Source organism: Genypterus blacodes, unplaced genomic scaffold, assembly GCF_046128005.1.
Source record: "Genypterus blacodes isolate CSIRO-AG114 ecotype Tasmania unplaced genomic scaffold, CSIRO-AGI_Gbla_v1 ptg000054l_1, whole genome shotgun sequence".
NCBI lineage: Eukaryota > Metazoa > Chordata > Actinopteri > Ophidiiformes > Ophidiidae > Genypterus > Genypterus blacodes.
In genome coordinates, this window is record NW_027466866.1 from 254,901 (window position 1) to 273,089 (window position 18,189).

An 18,189-nucleotide genomic window follows, 5' to 3' on the forward strand; every position below is an offset into this window, starting at 1 on the left:
CCAAGCGTCTAACACTATCTGGTTGTGTTTGTGTTGCCTACAGACAGTGATAGTGAAATTTCCAGCGGGACAGGAGATGTTTCAAAAGACTGTCCTGAAAAGATCCTGGAGTCCTGGGGAGGAATCCTCAACAAATGGTAAGAGTGGGAGAGAAGCACTGAGACACAATGGTATCCCAGTATTGTTATTTACAATCATATCTTTACACAAGTCGTTGTTAGAACTTGTTAAATGTGTAAGAAGTATGTGAAGTACCCCTACTTATCAAAAGAAATTGCCCTTCCACACCTTTGAGCCAAACTTAAAACTTATTTAAATGCTTTTTAAATCCTCGGCATAGCACACATAGCATTTACAATAATAGTATGAAGGAGTGGGTGTTTGTGTATTGACTTTTTTTCCTTCCCATCCTTCTGTGTGTGTCTGTATATACAGTATGTATGTAGCTGCTTCTTTTTCACTCAAGGGCACTTTGAGACACATGGACACTTATTCCAGTCCCCTCAGGAATCATGAAAAGCTGGAGGGACTGTTACACTCAGTGTGATTTACAGGGCTGTGGAGTCAATGATCACCTTTAGATTTTTTTTTTTTTATCACCCCATTTTTTTCATGTAAAGCAATTTCCCTCCACCACAGCAATGACCCCATTTCAATTGAATTGCATTCCTGTTTGACTTTCAGTATTTTTTTGCATTAGCAGCATTCGTAGCTGTGACATTATGCAGAGTAAGAACTTGTTTTTGATACATAGGCAGAGCCAGAGCTGCAGATAGTTAACTGGGATAACAAATGTTTTTGGCTTTTCATTTCACTGCCTGGTTTCTGATCGTTGCATCAGCACAAAAAGGCGCAGTTCGTCTAGAAAATGGCTTTCACATGGCCTCAATAAATACATTATGATGAGATTTCAAGCATCATTAAAATGAGCTGACACTGGGTTTTTCCTCCTGTGGCAGAACTCAAGCAGCAGGCAGTATTAAGGATACTAATACCATACTCAGTGCTGATCTCTATATTGTAATTAGTCATATTCAGTTATAGATAATATTACAGTATTAATCTTGAAATAACAGAAGTGTCATACTGTCATACATAATGTATTTTCGCTACGGTCGTGAATAAGATAAGTTTGTTAGGCCTCCAGATACATCAGCACAGCTTAATGGAAGCCCAGTGGCAGGCTGTGGTCACACTGGGACACGCCCAGTATCACTGTCTCCAAGAATGAGTCAGTGATTTTATCTCTCTCAATGATTTAGTTAGAGGAAAAACAACATCTAACACTTCCACTGCGTCCTGGCTCTAATTTGTGCCTCAAATATAACTAAGTGTTGCTGCCATGTCAATAAATCAACGTGACTTTGCATTTGATGGACAGGTTTTCATACTGTCACTCTACATGGCAGTAATGTCCATACAACTGACTAAAAGACAAGAAAAGTAGTTATCACATTGTACAGACTACACTTGAATTAAATAATTTAAATATGAGATGATTAAAATATTGGTGTGTCCGTGTGTGTGTGTGTGTGTGTGTGTCAGGCAAGGAAACCTGTCCAGCCGTCCAAAGGGCTTGCTTTCGCTGGTTCGCAACGGTATTCCTGAGCCACTCAGAGCTGAAGTATGGCAGCTGCTGGCCGGTTGCCACGACAACCATGACCTGCTTGAGCACTACCGTATCCTCATCACCAAGGTAAAGACACACACACTTAAATGTGCCAATGAGGGAGCACTCCTTGTAACATAATGTCTTTGTAGATGCCTCATGTATGTGAAAACACAGTTTAGACGCACGGCGTGTGTTCGTGTGACAATGGGTTAAAAAGCAACTTCCAATAGTTGTCAGACGGCTTCAATATAACTGCACACATATTGCTTGTTATTTATTCATTGACTTCACTGTTTAATTTGTGTCATTCTGGCACAGGTAATTGTTATGATTAATAATTGATTGATTTAATTCAGATGAGATTTTTGATCATATCTCCATCTGAGGACACTGTAACACAGCTGTCCTGTTCAATACCCGTGACAATGGTTTGACTAATTTTAGATTATTCATATTGTATAAAGATTGGCTCATTAGCAGAGTCGTGGAATGCTGCACTAGCTGTTGTTAGCGTCTTATTTTTGCATTGGTTGAGTTTCCCACCGAATATGCCTGCTTAAGCTGTTAGTGTGACTGCGTACCTGGGTGCTGTGTGTGTGTTGTGGCTGTACGTTGGGACTCCCAGGGGAAAGGAAGCCCTCCTTGTGTGTTTAGTGAAAACCAGGTATTTGCATGACTCAAAATGATTGCGTAGATATAATGAGGAGAACGGGAAAATCCCCATGCAGGAGGATTGCTGTGTGTGAAAACTGGTGGTTGATTATGACTGAACAAATGCATATGAGACATGGCAACATGGCAAACACACCAGACATGCCTCAACATCTGTGATATTGTTGTTTGAAAGCTTGTTGAATGCTGATATTAAAAGCCTTGTAGTGGAGTCTGAGGACTGTTTCATCTCATGGTCATCCTTTAGCCTCGCAGAGAGCCTGTAGGAATTCAAATAGAGAATGTATAATAATAGCATAAAAGAATATTACCATGGCCCTGTGTGAGTGTGATTACATGTCTTCTCCAGATAATGACATTCCTAGGATACTTTACTGGCCCATACATCAGGGCTGCATTTCGTCATATCAAGATAAACCAACGTATGTCTTGTTTCTGCCGATCTCCCATGTCTTCACTTTACAGCAATGTAGAAATGTTTTCAGCCCTATGCGTGTCCTTTCACATGTCACACTCATGGCTGCGGAGGGCTCTTCATATCAAGGGGCAGGGTGTAATTTAACAGGTTAATCATGCAGCATCGCTTGTTTCTCTCCACCACAACCAGCAAACATTTGTTGCCATGCAAACTGATGCCCATTGTTCACCTATCCTTTGTGTTACACGCTGTCCCCTAAGAAAAGCAAGACTGTAAATGAAATCGGCAAATACACTGTAAATTTATTTGTAAACTAATAGCTGGAGCCGCAAAGCCTCATTGAATGAGAGAGCAGGGGGGTGATAAAAAGACAAGAGATGGTCTCTTTTGTGGACGGTACAGTGGTCCTCTTTACCGTAGAGAGGGGCGAAACTACCTCGCTCAATCAATACGCGTGGGTGGAGTGGGGTGGGGGAAGAAATCTGGAGCCATAAATTTGAGGTTGTATCGCTATTGAAGGTGGAAGAGGACAAAAGGAATGAATACATGTCAAGAGCAGGCAGATTCTTCTCCTTCATGGGTTACATTTTTACAGTTGTCTCTCGCCTACCTTGTCCATTTCTCATGTCTTTGTCTCTCTCACTCTTTCTGTCCCTCGATACCAGGCTGTAACAGTGACACTTTGCTTTTATTTTTGTCCCCTTTCCTCGTCTTTTACTGTATCACTCTGTGTTCCTGCTACAGTATGTCTCCTAGGTTTCTCTCGCTCTCAGCACTATTGTTCCTTTCCCTCTCTAGCTGTACATCACCTTTTGATTTCCACGATTGTTTTCCATTTGTTGCTTTCTGTCTCAATCTTTCAGGTAAACCGTGTTGTTCTCTATTGTTGCATAAGACTAGCTTTCTGTTGTTTGGCACATTTACCCTCATCGCATTGACTGGGCCACACCCACATCCTCTGTCTTTCTGGAGTAATGATGGTATTGATAGCTGGGTGGCCGGGCTATTAATAGCCGCACCAAGTGAATGGAACCGAGGCGAAGATGGAGGGGAGGGAAAGAGGGAAGAGAGGCAAATGACAGCAGAGGCGAGGGCGATGTGGAGCTTATTAATGTCTGTTGTCTGGGCCCAGTGATGATGTTAATGCTGATTGAATCCTAAGTAATTGGACTGTCGCCCTTATGGGGAGTTATCAGTGTCATAAATCACTGGTGTGTATCATTCTAAATAACGACACACTGCAGTGTGATAAACCCCTGCAGTGTGTGAGTTGGAGTCCCTAAACCGACATCACCAAAACTAATTCTTGTTTTGTTGTTGTTTATGCGTGGTTGAAGTGATTCTCATTGTGAGTTAGATTTCTATCTCACATTACTAAAGTAGGAGACACTGAATAGAGTGGTTGAACACAGAATAGTAAGATACCTGTCTTTCATTTTCTTTCTTTTGTCTTAGTGTTTTTCCTCAGTTTCATTTACAAGGTTCTGGCGTTAACCTTCATCAAATAACCTTGACTGAAATGTTCACCAATCACAAACCCTTTTATAGTTCACCCATGGGAAAGAATACAGTTCTGCTGGTTTATTGAGTGAACTCGGTTCTTATTTCTAATTCTTATCTGGACTGTTAGTCATCCAGAAAACAATATCATTAAATCAATAAAGAAAAAACTATGTTTTCTTATTAAATCCATCATCAAAGTCCACTTGAGCCAGATTTCCAGAGTTCAAACAACAAACTTAGGTCAGGGAACAAAATATTAGAGAACCCTGTTCAGATAACAACAAAGAAATAAGACAATAAAACATTAGACAAATACTATTAGCTCGTAGCTGCATCAGACGTGTTGGTTAAATGTTTCTATGTCTGCAAATGTATAAGGACAGTGAGAGTATCATATGTTATTTGAACATCAATGTTATGTTCAACTGAATATTTGGAAGTTATGTGAACATGCAACAACAACAGATACACACACACACACCCACCCTGGTCTAAGATCCTCAGAATTATTGGTTAACTATCATACAGTGAGTGCTTTCTTTTCTTCTTGCATAGTCTTCATTTTCTTAGAACACAATTATTTATTTGACACTTTTATTGATTTTGAACCTGATCAATTATTGAATTATAGTCCAGAAGATGGATAGTTAGGGTCAGCGGTTCTCAGCCCTTTGACATATGACCTCTTAAGATGAGGTGAAGCCAATTCATAACTCACAAGCTGAATTCGGAGTGGTGAAGAGTTGAGCCGGAGCAAAAAACAATTTTGTTTCTGATGCCATAACACATTTTACAATCAAAATCCCTGAGTAAAAATAATTGGGCTAGATGAAACCCATGTCAAATTTACCAACATGTGGTCATTTGCTGGATTTGTTGATGTCACAGATCATCAGCGTCATATTCAGTGATATAATGGACTCATTTACAGCCATAGCGTCCACAATCACAAATACCCACACTCACTCAAGTCACACACACCATGGCCTCAGGGTGTCAAAGACATTCACAAATAACTCCTTACTCAGCTGGTGTAGCACTGCGTTTGGGTCTGAGGCGGGCGGGGTGGGTGGGTGGCTGGGTGGAGGCGGTGTTGGCTACAAGGGGGAGGGGGCGATAGTGACATTTGAACAACCTTTTCGTCTCCCCAGAGCTGAACGAGCCCAAACTATGCTGCCACGCTTGAATCTACAGCTTAAAAGAAGCTCAGCCAGCTATTTCCAGGCCCACCTCTCCAAAGACCAGTTTCACCACAACACTGCTGATGTGTTAACAGAGGTCAGGATCTGTCCACTGGAACAACAGCAATTCCATTTTAACAGGCGCTTAGGAGCCTTAGACTTTATGAAAAACATACAGTGGCATAATCTGTGGACAGGAAATAGATTTTTAAATGTTCCATTTACATTTTCCTCTTGCTCTTCATCATTCATCTTCATTTCTTTCTGATCCAGAGGTTTAGATGAATATCGTACTTGTCTGCTGTTTGGATGCTGTGGCTTTGCTGTTACCCTGCTGCCTGTTTTTGGTTGTGAGCTTCTGCAAAATGCCGATGAACACACTAGCACACAGTAGCATGATTATAATCTGATGGGCTGTACTCCTCACACACACTGCAGTGTTCAGACTGGGCGTTGGTGACATATGTGGACTCGGGAGATTGGTGCAGACACAGGAGCCAGTTCAATGTTGTAAAAAGTTTTTCCCTTTTGTCCCGTCTTTAACAGCTGAAGAGTTATTTTCCACTTATTTCCTGAAGTGTGCTGATGGTCTCATCCAACAGTTGAATGAGCCCTCGCAGGTCAATCTTTATGACGCATGTAATGAAATCTCCCAGCAGAATGGCCCAGGCCTGTGAGGTGCTTTACATTGTGATGCGGCATCATATTCAGGCCAGGCACCAGCTTGGAGATGGCATTTAACATAATCAAAGGTAGCATCAGCCACGCAGCTGGGCTGAAAAAACTGCCGCACCCACGCCTGATAACCCACATACAGATACATGGAGTACAATGTACATCAAATTGGCTACCATGGTAACTGCAAGGGTTTGTGGATCGCACTCTGCTTGAAGTTGTCTCCATGACAATTCTGTGTCTGCTCTCACCTTTCACTCTTAGCATTCGTAATTAATTAAGTAAACGATATTTGCATGATTGGGAAGCAGGATTGGTGTCCATCTTCTTATGAAGGCTCACCCCAGGAGCACAGACATCACTTCTCTAGGCGCACCACAGCTCTCTGGGTTTGGAATGGGAGAATAAATGGGCAGCTAACGTGCTTTCACTTTAACAGCAACATTTATAAGGAAATAGATGGCAAGAATGTGATTGACGCATGTTGTCATTGTGATGAAGTAGACAAGCCCAAGCAGTGAACGCGGCAAGGCTGGTGCTTCAGGTCTGAGAGCCTGGTGCACAATACAGATCGACACTGGAGGGCTCTCAGGTCTATATATGCAAAGGAGAGTTTCTCCAAGGATGTACAAGTCGACTTATAACTCTCTCTGATAAAACCTTTTATTGAAAATTATAGTTTTAGTTAGAAATCGCATATATCTTCCTCTTTGTTGTCTACGCCATAAGAATACAAAATTCTTACAATTAAATAAGTATGTTACTCTTTCCAACGGTTGAAGTCAAAAAGAATTGAAGAAGTGACCGTTTGTGTGCGCAGATGCACATTATGCAGCTACATGAATGCAATATCCACTGATTTAGATGAGCTCGGCCTTCTATTTTGATCTTTAATCATTATTGCCTGAAAACAGCTTTGAAGATCTAAAAGTCCTGTTAGCCGCACACGCGCGCACACACACACACACACACACACACACACACACACACACAACCAGCTTTCAAGTCAAAAACTATTTCGAATCTATTGCATAGTTTGAAATGCGAAGGCTATGATATTCCATCATCGAGACGTGACAAAGTCGATCAGAACACATAGAAAAATATATTTAACATGGCGTTGCGCAGCCCGACTGCTTGTTTCACAGTATGTGTGTATTAGACAGCTGTGCTGGTGTTGATATGACAAGCTAGATTAAGGTGATACAGCTCACAAGCTCCTCTGGTTGCAATACCTCCAGCTCTCACCTCTCACACTCACTGGAGGCTCACAGTCACAGCCACTTTCCGCTTCCTCTTCCTCTTCCTCTTCCTCTTCCTCTTCCTCTTCCTCTTCCTCGATGCAGTCACTCTCGCTTTTTTGTCCCAGATCAATAAAAATGGAGGAGAGATACTGTGCAATATCGACATCCAAATCTCACTCAATCAAACTCAGAAAGGCAGTTTCCCTTTAAAAACAAATGTATTTCCATTTTCTTGGCCCCAGTGAAGAAGCTTAAAGCTTAAAGCTGTAATATTTTAACAGGCAGCATCAAATAGATGACTAAGATGGGCAGATAACATCCTGATCCTGACCTACATGGTGCAAGGACAACAAGCAGACTACAGAATAATGAATAGAAATATCTCAACCAGAGCGGTCAGACAGCTCTTCATCGCCGTGCGGTGTGAGATTAAATGAAGATGACGGATGGTGATTTCAACGCGCTCACAGTGTTTGACCTTTAGCTCATCTTCACCATTCAGCTGAAGCCATTTTTAATGTAGGCATTATACATTGTAACGATAAGCAGAGAATTGTTCAACATAAATTATTGTCATGTGAAAGGTGATAGCGGTTGCTGCTACCTGAGAACCAGCCTCTACTTCTGTGTTTGACTTTCTCCCCTTCATTTTAGGTTATAGGGGAAATCTAACCATAGCCACCATTACTCATTTGATAAACGTATGTGCCAATGAAAACAAATGCCACTTGTTATGTAAGTTAGGTATGCTGCATTTGCCAAAAGTCAGTGATCAGTGACATGCTTTTGATGATGAACACAAATAATGTCTCAGTCACAGTAGGCAGGCAGGTGTTAAAAAGCAGGTTTGGTGTGTTGATATGCTGATAGCGTTGGCTTGAATGCTTCTATCCAGCGGTGAAGCAGCACTAATCTGTCCCACTAACCGTCGCATAGACCTCAGGGCCTTTCTGATTGTCAGTACCACACAAATGTCTACATTTACATTTTACCTGATAGCGGCGCATAGCAAGGCCACAGGGCAAGGATAAGGTCACGTAGCCTGCATGAAGCTGGTTCTTTACTCACGAAACACATTTAAAATGAAGTCGTTTTGGGGAAGTAAGTTGGCGAACAGAAGAAACGTTGTCCTGCTTCAAGTGTGCAATAAAACTTCAGTGTTACCTCCCGGTTGTGCTCTGTTTAGACTACAGATGTTAGCTTAGCTTAGCAGGTGCCATCTGTACCATCTGGGCCACTTTGAATAATCGGCTGTGTGCAGTTTTAGTCATTGATCTTTTTTTATTTTTATCAAGTAATCCATTTTAATTGATTAATAGCGACAGGCCTACTGTTCCTTCGTGAGCTCCAGCATGCTGTTGTGTTTTGTGCTAGCATGAATCACGGCAGCCCTGATGGGTATGGCTGTATCTCAAATATGGTCTCAGCGGCTTTGTTTATATCTGGGAGCCGGGCTTTAAGTCATCATAATCCTTCACCGTGATGGACAGGCTTTTTAGAAAAGTGTTAACCTATTGTTATCAATCATATTTGTTTTTGGGTGTAGCATTTTCAGTGTTTGATTTGTGCATAGCTCCAATATAACATGGATACTGTCAGTGCCTCAATATTCTGCATTAAACGCAGTGGATTCAAGAGCTCCTCTGTGTGTTGCGACTTAAAGCGAGATGTTAAGGCACTGGAAGGCATTTGTCTTTTACTCTCCCCCCTTTTTTCCCCCCCTGCTGCCCTGGGATTTATGCAGCAGGAACCTCTACATGTTTTCTACAGGCAGGGCCAAGGTTGACTGACTGTCATGGGCAGAATGCAAAATTAAGAGTGACCGCTTTTGTTTGGCCCTAGGCTCTGATATAACCTTCCTTTGCACAAAAGGTCATTCAGCAGAGTGGAATGTGTTAAACACCATCCAAGGGCCTCTACAGTGAGGGTTTTATTAACGATCTTCGTGTTTGTAATTTGTCTAATTTATGTATTTAAAGCACCTGACAACTCTCCTCAGACAGACCAGCTGTAATAGCTTCAACAGATAAGCCTGGGATGTACTGTGTATGTAAACTCCCTGCTTATGCTAACACATCGAGCGTAGACACTGCAATCACCAAGAGCTTCCACCTGTAGTTCCAAGTGGCCCTCCCGGCTTTGTGTTGAAGCATAATCAATTATTAACACTAGCCTTCTGGTCGTGTTTTTCATCAGTGTCCACCTCTAAAGGTAAAGAGCTGTGTGCTGAGAGATCTCTATTGACCCAATCTACGAGAGTGACAACTTATCCGTTTGTCCGAAATGTGTGAAATGTGTTTGTCTGGTGTTTTTAGTGGCTTGTGGGATGATGATCTAAAGCTTTTCTTTTCTTTCTTCCTCTCCCACTCTGGCTCTGTTGTGGGGAAGCTTTCTGTAGGTGCACATTGAGTATTTCATTTCACTAGAGTATTGATATTCTATCATTTTGACCTCAAACATGATTTAATGGATAATGAATCTCCCTTGTGTGTGAAGTTAGATTACTACGTCTTTGCATTTATGTTGATAATGTGATGGTGAAACATTTGAAACCTGACACTCCAGCTGTCATATTAGTTTTCTGTGGCCTGTGTTGTACATTTCAACACGTATTTACTCATTTAAAATCAATATATTTATTCCTAACGACCGACGCTTCCTACCTGACAGAAAGAGGACGTGTGCTGCATTGGTTTCTAAAATATCTGCCTTCCATTCAATTCTTTTTTTACTTTGGTATAAAAACGATGCTGTTGCATTTTGTGAGGAACAATGTAAACTAAAGGTGAGCTTATCCCCCCCCCTTTCATCCTGCCCCTCTTTAATGCCGCACAATTCATTTCCATTTGCCCCCTCTCCTTAGCCAATTTGCTGTCGCTTGATCCTCTTTGTCATCTGCTGGCCAACAGATGCTCCCAAATGGCTGAAATGCCTGGCAACTGTAACTAAGGGGTAGGCATAACTGTGCTAAGCTTTTGGTTAAATAAAGTATCCAGAGGAGGCTGGGAGGCTGACAACAATAAGGGACAGGAGGATGGACTTTGACTGCTCAGACCAAGTGTCCTCAATGCTCAGTGGGATTATGAAGGAAGTGTGCCGTCCCCGTAGACGGTCTGGATTCTTGTATTGAACAGCGTTGTAGGCTGAGGCCCCTAACCCTTAGACGGACCAAACCTCCTCTCTCCTTCATCTCTCAGGGTATGAGAAGATAAAATAAGGTTCAGAAGATTAACCAGAGCTATACATTTTTAATGCCATTTTTTTGTTGTCTTATATTTGATCTCAGATTTTCATTGGGACAATTTAATTATGCAAGCAGGGTAATTTCCATGTTTTTACATATGAATATCACGGACGTTCAGGCTGGGTTTGGGAAACGTACTGGGTGCCGGGCGAATGAATAGAGACAAGAGATTGAGGAAAAAGAAGTGGGAGGGAGAAGGGGGGGCTGGCTGTTGATGGGAGGGCTCTAGTTAATAGAAAGTGGACTGTGAGAGATAAGTAATATGTAAATAGGGAATGTATCCAAATTTACCTCTGGGAGAAAGCCAGTGAGAGACTGAATAATGTGGCAGGGAGCCTCAGGTGCAGCTGGGATGGGAGAAGGCGGGGGATGAGTGAGAAGCTGAAGGAGAGAGAGAGCGAGAGAGAGAGAGAAAAAGAGGGAGGGTCTCTGTTTCTGTGTGAGTGTGTGGGGAGAGGGATTGAGTGTGCAAGCTAGAGAAATGGTGTGGAGAGGGAGGGAGGGAGATGGAGGGAGAGAGGGAGGGAGGGAGGGAAGTGTAAGCCAGTCACAGCATCGCTCCTTCTCACTGCACCAGGGCTGAGGGACTCTTCGTCCCCTCGCTTCCCTTGCAGCAGATTTGACTCTTCATTTCCATCAGCACAGTCATCTTTTTCTTTTCCTTTGCAGCTTTTGACAGTTACATTGCATTCATCTCCTCCTATAAGCCGGGACCCGAGGATTTATTTTGTGGAAACATTGGATGTCTTGTACTGTGTGTGGGCTTTAAGGGGGGACGTTTGCAGAGGACAGTGCTGAAAGCTGAGACTCCAACTGGGACTTGGTCTATTCTTAATACTACTTGTGTGGATTCTCCTTTTTTTTTCTTGTTCCTGCCAGGGTTTTTGTTTGGGTCAATAGACGTACAGAGAGAAGAGTTACAGACTATCCGACAGAGCCACATGCCCCTACAAGTAAACGGAAATCCCTTTTCAAAGGACTGAAAAAATGCAGGGAGAAAATCAGCTGTTGCATCAAACAACAATGGTGACACTGAATGTCCCCTGCGTGTGCTTCAGAATATCAGGACTTAAATGCAACCAACAAGTTTATGGACTACACAAGTGGACTGCTGTTTGATCCACACACCCCTCCCCTGTCACAGTGTGTACCACAGGATTGCTGAGGAGTTAATGTGAGTGGAGCGTGTTTTTCAGCCGGCCACTTATTGATCCTGGAGAGTCCTTTCAGCTACACCACCAATTTCACCTCGCACAGTTTCATCCTGGGAGTCCACAACGCTTCGCTCCATGCGTATACATTCGGATTTAAACTTTGCGGGTTTACTTTTAAAATAGACTACATCCGTGCATTTTGACGGTCCTGCGCTACTCGCTTCTCTGAGGGATGGCGTGCAGACACATTTCGTCCCCTGCCCTGCGTGTGTAGAGGGAGCCGCTGCACTATCTCCTGCAGAGACCCCCGTGTTGTCGCCTGTGTCTGTGTTTTGATTCTGACAATTGCTGGACATTACATTGGCTCCTGACTCTGAGCGAAGGACAAAACAAAAAAAGAGCGCAGCCCGCCGTTGGACAGCAAAGGCAGTAATCAAATGGCACAGTGAGACTTTGGATTCGTATTAAAAAATGCCGAAGCTAATGTGGATGTCATTTTGCTCACCAGACATTTCAGAGACTCCCAAGTAGCTTTTTGTATTAATCCTCAGCAACACTCACCTGGTAACTGCAATCAATGCATTTTATCTGCTTGCTGTGTGTGAAGTAGAGGCCATATGCCCCTTATTTAATCTTCTCTGTGGATCTGTCAAGAGGGAAGAGCTTTTTACTTTGCGTCATGCTGGTTTCCTGCCTTGCATCTTCTGAGCTCTCTGCCCTTGTGTGGCCAGCTTACACACTCAGCCTCCTGGTGGCATCCCTCATTAAAATCAGGGGATGAGGCTACAGACTGGCAGGCAAAGCAGCAGGGAAGCTCACTTCTGCAATTGATGCTGGCCACAGCATTAATGTTTGACAATTTTTTGTTTGCCGAAGGAATACCGCTTTTTACATATTTTTTTTTTTTTAAACTTCTGACTGCTACCCACCCAGTACTTTCACTAACCATGAGTGATTGGAAAAGGAGAGTTGGACTGGTTCTCCTTCCCTCCCAGAGGCTGTATTGATTTTCCTCCAGTCAGTGTTCAGTTGAGACCCAGCTATGTGAGAGTTAAGTGAACGAGAGAGTGAGTGTGCCAGAGTGTGATGAGTTCCATTTACTGAGGGAGGCTGCAGACATCTGGTGAAGGGGGGAGGAGAGGGTGTTCTCCAATTTCAGACAGACTGTCTTATGGGTGGCACACCAAAAACCTGACCTACCTGGATAGCACCCAGAACAATGAACCAGTCTGAACTGACAACGGACCCGGTGCTCACTGCCAACAGCAGCCAGGTAGACATCTTCCCTGGCAGGGCCTCTAACCACTCCTGTCCGCTGGGCTGGGGGTTGAATGAGGGCCTAGAGGCCTGCATCCTAGAGACGGCTGTCATCGTTCTTCTGACAGTCCTCATCATTGCCGGGAACCTGACGGTTATCTTTGTATTCCACTGTGCCCCTCTGCTGCACCACTACACTACCAGCTACTTCATCCAGACCATGGCCTATGCTGATCTCTTGGTGGGACTCAGCTGCCTGGTGCCCACCCTGTCTTTACTCCACTACCCGGCAGGTGTCAAAGAGCCTGTCACATGCCAAGTCTTTAGCTATGTCATCTCTGTTCTCAAGAGTGTTTCAATGGCCTGCTTAGCCTGTATCAGTGTGGATCGCTACCTGGCCATAACTAAGCCACTGTCTTACAACCAGCTGGTCACACCTTGCCGGCTAAGAGGCTGCATCACCCTCATCTGGATCTATTCAAGCCTGGTTTTCCTGCCTTCCCTCTTTGGCTGGGGCAAGCCAGGCTATCATGGAGACATCTTTGAGTGGTGTGCTCACTCCTGGCCCACTTCAGCCCTCTTCACTGGCTTCGTTGTGTGCTTGCTGTACGCGCCCGCTGCACTTGTGGTCTGTTTTACCTATTACCACATCTTTCGTATTTGCCAGCAGCACAATAGGGAGATCAGCGAGCGGCGAGCACGCTTCCCCAGCCAGGAGATGGAGGCAGGTGAGGGTGGGGGTAGCGGGCATCACGGGGGACATGGACCAGACCGGCGTTACGCCATGGTACTCTTTCGCATCACCAGTGTTTTCTACATGCTGTGGCTGCCCTACATTATCTACTTCCTGCTGGAGAGCTCCCATGTGCTCAATAGCCCCGCTCTCTCCTTCATCACCACCTGGCTGGCTATTAGCAACAGCTTCTGCAACTGTGTCATCTATAGTCTGTCCAATAGCGTGTTCCGGCTGGGAATGCGGAGGCTCTCGCAGACAATTTGCTCCTTCAGCCACTGTGCTGCTGATGACAGGGACTTTGGAGAGCCTAAACCAAGGAAACGGGCAAACTCGTGTTCTATCTAAAAGATTTATTAATGTTACAGCAATCTAAGAATGAGACTCTTGAATCTCAACACATGTTCCACCCGTCAACAGAGCAAACGTTTTGTTGTACTGGTATGTGTAACTTGACATCAGTGACAACACCACTGCCACCATGAACCCATGTTTATTGCATTACAAGGTTTTCATGGATGTCTAGTGTCTATGTAAAGACAGATGGGCACCCTATGGTGGCTTTCAATCTGTGGTACACAGACAAGTTGCACATTAGATAGAAATTAGTCTCCCTTTGTTTTTCCACTGGCTGAAGTCTTTACATTTCATTGTATGTTGCCAGCCAGGTCCGAAGTAGAGAGATGACAGTTTGTCCCCATCATTCAATGCCTATTGAATTGTATTAGTTGTAAACCGAAACCTCTTTAAATGTCCTAAATAAATGTCATTAGACTTTAAAACTAAATAAACATTCTAAAAATGTTCACAGCTGTTTTGCTGCTTAAATAGTGGCTGATTTGACTGTTTTTTCTAGCCCAAATTGGCTGATTCAGCTGAAGTATGTTGTGTTGGTAGAGGTGGTAAACATTTTTTTCTTAACAAACAGTGTCACTAGCCACAGATCTGTTTTTCTTTTCAATGAAAAATGGGTAAAGCAGTTCATCCAGACTTTCAGCTAACAATGATTTCAATGGCTAATATTCTGGTTAATTTTTGGACAGAGCTTATTTTGTCCTTTGGCATTAGCTGCACCATTCAGCTGCAGGTGAACATTTCAAACTGACAGCCTAAACATCTCTCTGGCTCGTCAAAATTATACAAGGAATATTTGATATACTGGGTATACCACTAAAAATGTCATTGAGGAGGGCATCCACAAAGCTCAGGTCACAGCTGGCATATTATTCCTTATATTATTTCAAGAAATATGTAATTGTGGCCAAACATCAGATGACTGCTGCTTTCCAAACTAATGGTTTGCTGACTTCTTATTGAAGATAATGTTGGAACTTCACTGTACTTTTATATGTTAGTTACTTGGGGTCTTTTAATGCTGCCATCACAGATTGGTTAAGCCTGAAGACCTTGTCTTGTTTTTGTAGAAGATGCAGTTGATGTGTTCTGTAAAAGCACCCTATGGACCACCTTTGGCTTAGCACAATAGTGGAGTCATTTTAGTGATTTTTCCTTGTAAACTGCCTTGACTATTGGATTTGATGGGGCAGAGCTGGAATTTGTGAACATCACCACATACGTTTGCCAATGACTTGTACCAGTCTCCCTCTTTGCGCTCTTGTGATGGTGTTAGTTATCTGTGGTTTAGAGCCTGCCTGTAATTTTCATCAATCAATCAATGATAAAAGCCACATGACCCAGCAAACCAGCCCTTGATATTGTGACTGTTGTTTGACTCTATGCTGCTTAATCGTAACTCGTGTAATTCATTCCACATTCTAAAGCTGCATTAAATGATTTTTGACTTCAAGGGGGGGAGACAGAGATTCCAACACAGTGAGCCTTTACCATATTATGTTTTCATGCAAAATGTGCACACAATTACTTTCTTGCACATCCAGCAGAAAAGGAAAAACATGGACATCCCATTAGTCCTCTTTCTTATTACCTGATGAATGTAAGTCAAATTTTGTGTTTTTCATTGTTTTCATTAGTTCAGCTAACTTGACAATGAGATGAATGCGTGTGTGGCAAGTGGATTCTTAGTGACATCATTAGCACTTCTAACTGTTTCACATAACTGGGAGTCGGTTGATTCTGGGTTAATTAGTTTGGTGTTAAATTAGATTGCTTAATGCAGCTTTAATGCATTACAGATATACAGTATGTGCCTAAGGTGTTTTCTAGCGAAGGGTGTTGGCAAGTGAATGATTACAGGGACATACAGCACCTTTTAACGTGGTACACGACCATTTCCCATGATCATGTACACATCTGAAGGAACGCTGTCATAATAAATTCTTATGACCTTATTCATTTCCACTTGAACCTATTAAGGGCCAAGTCAATCAATGTTTGCATCAAAGTATGTATACATCCTTTTTTGTGTGTCTACCTGTCTATAAGATAAGAGGAAAAAACAAACAGTCACAACCTAACTGTCACATGCTCGACTTTGATATTCATTTTTAATTGATAGCTGGTGTTTTGGCACTGCTCTGAAGCAGTGTTTAGTGGGGTAGTAAATGGAATTCATAGGATCTGAATTTGTGCTGTATTACCTTCAGTGTCCTGAAAAGAGAAGTAGGTAAAAATCTGTAATAGCCTAAAATATGATATACATTATTTCCATATAGCATAGTATAAGTGGAATATTACCAATCAAACAGAGTATGTATATTTGCGTAACTTCTCATAAGTTTTTCTTGAGAAGCTCCCCAAATATCCAATCTGTTGGTGTGCTTTTTGTTGCAGGTTATGTGTCTTGGCCAAGGTTTCTTTTAACAAAATCCAGCAGCCACAGATTTTAACTGATATTTTGAAGAATTGTCTTTCTGTGTAAATATTACATCAACCAAAATGTAGAGGTAGAAAAATCAACACTGTCACTCTCTTTCAACAAAAGTCTTACTACTTACTAAGTGCACTGGTAGGGTGTTCTAAGAAAAAGAAGAAGTAACTTATTTACGGAAAAAGTACTATTTATTTATTTCTGTTTCACCTTTTATACAAAATGCTGTATATGATTTTACTGTGTGTAAAATGTGTGTATCCGTTTTAAAACCTGCTGTACAGTGAAAACAAACAAACAGACAAATTCTTGTAAAGCTGTGGCACATCCATTTGTTTTAAATGAAATAGGTTGTTTTAAATAGAAGATGGAGTCTGTTGATCTATTTTTTTATTTCAGACATTTTGTCAGAGGCCATGGTTTCGCTGTTGCTGCCAGTCCAATAAAGATGAAAATAGTACATCTGTGTGCTTCCCTTTATACAGTATATGAAATGTTGCTATAATCAAGAGACATCTGTTGTTGAATTTGATGACTACTAGTTGAAGTGGTTAAGGCCCTTTTTTCTTCTTCTTTCAAATACAAACGTATAGCTTTTATTCATGACTAACAGAATCACCCAAAGTTATACTACTATTCTCTCTTGTTGCCATGTGACACTACCACTGTGTTCAGTTTGTAGTTAGCCAGGGAATTAATTGTTTATTGCCTTATTTTATTCAGTGGTATTAGTTAAATGATTTCTGTTACTCGTGTTGGGGTGCCATGTTCGTAATAAAGGGGGGTGACGGGTGATATCAATGTCATCATGCTTCTACCTTTATGGCCTCGTCCGTTACTGCTTAGTTGGTACAGAGCAGATCAGGTAGTGTTTACCAACCTAGGCTGAGTAACAGCTCTGCAGCCTGCCCTTTACTGCCATTGAGAGTTAATTACTGAGCCTCTCCCTCTTTCGTGCCTTTTAAATTGGCCTTAAATTCATATATTCACCTCTAGACTTCCGGCGAGCTGCCAAACCACTCTTGCTGATCATGAGTACAGTGAGGGGAGCGGCAAAAAGGAGAAGTAAGGACATAGAGGCATGTGGAAGAAGACTGAGGAAATGGCTGATTACGACCAGCAGAGAGGTGGGGAAGGAGTGGTGACAGGGCAGTAAATGAAAAGAAGTAGAGGAAGGATAGGAAGGAGGAGGTAGACAGGGATGAACAGCAGGAAGTTGGACATAACAATGCAGCTGAGTTGAAGACCATTATAATGTAGAAAGTACATTATAATGGTCTTCAACTAACGTTTCATCTTGTGAATCCGCTGAATTAGAGACTGACTGACTTCGACTAGAGGACCTCTCCGTTTTGAGAGCAACTCTTTAATCTCTTGATCTCCCTTTAACTTTGATATCGCAATCTCTTTGATGTCCACGGTTGCTAAGAGGTTTGCCTGGCCATCTAGTGACAAAATGGTCATAGATTCATTTTTGTGTCGAAAAGCAATCACACCGAAACCCTTCCTTCATACTACGCACACCTTTAGCCTACAACTCAATACGCCTTCCTACTAACTGTAAAATGGTCTAGATCTCTGAAATCGAGTGAAAAGTGTCCAATCACACAGCGAAACTTCCTCAGCTGATTTTTGAGGTCCGCACTTACATTTCCCCTTTGGATGTGATGGTTGCCGTAGAGGGGCTTTCAGTCCATCGGTGTCTAGA

At 42.5% G+C, this 18,189-nt stretch overlaps 2 protein-coding genes across 3 annotated transcripts in view; both read left to right on the forward strand.

Moving 5' to 3' along the window:
* Nucleotides 1–18,189, forward strand: part of rabgap1l (RAB GTPase activating protein 1-like) — a 73,992-nt gene that overhangs the window by 18,398 nt on the left and 37,405 nt on the right. For both annotated transcript variants that reach the window (XM_076151385.1, XM_076151386.1), the window contains exons 12-13: nt 44–137; nt 1,546–1,696. In XM_076151385.1, the coding sequence (XP_076007500.1) occupies nt 44–137; nt 1,546–1,696 (245 nt within the window). The remainder of the gene's footprint in view (nt 1–43; nt 138–1,545; nt 1,697–18,189) is intronic.
* gpr52 (G protein-coupled receptor 52) lies at nt 12,516–16,923 on the forward strand. The gene has a single exon (XM_076151209.1). The coding sequence runs from the start codon at nt 12,923–12,925 to the stop codon at nt 14,039–14,041; it is 1,119 nt and encodes a 372-aa protein (XP_076007324.1). The 5' UTR covers nt 12,516–12,922; the 3' UTR covers nt 14,042–16,923.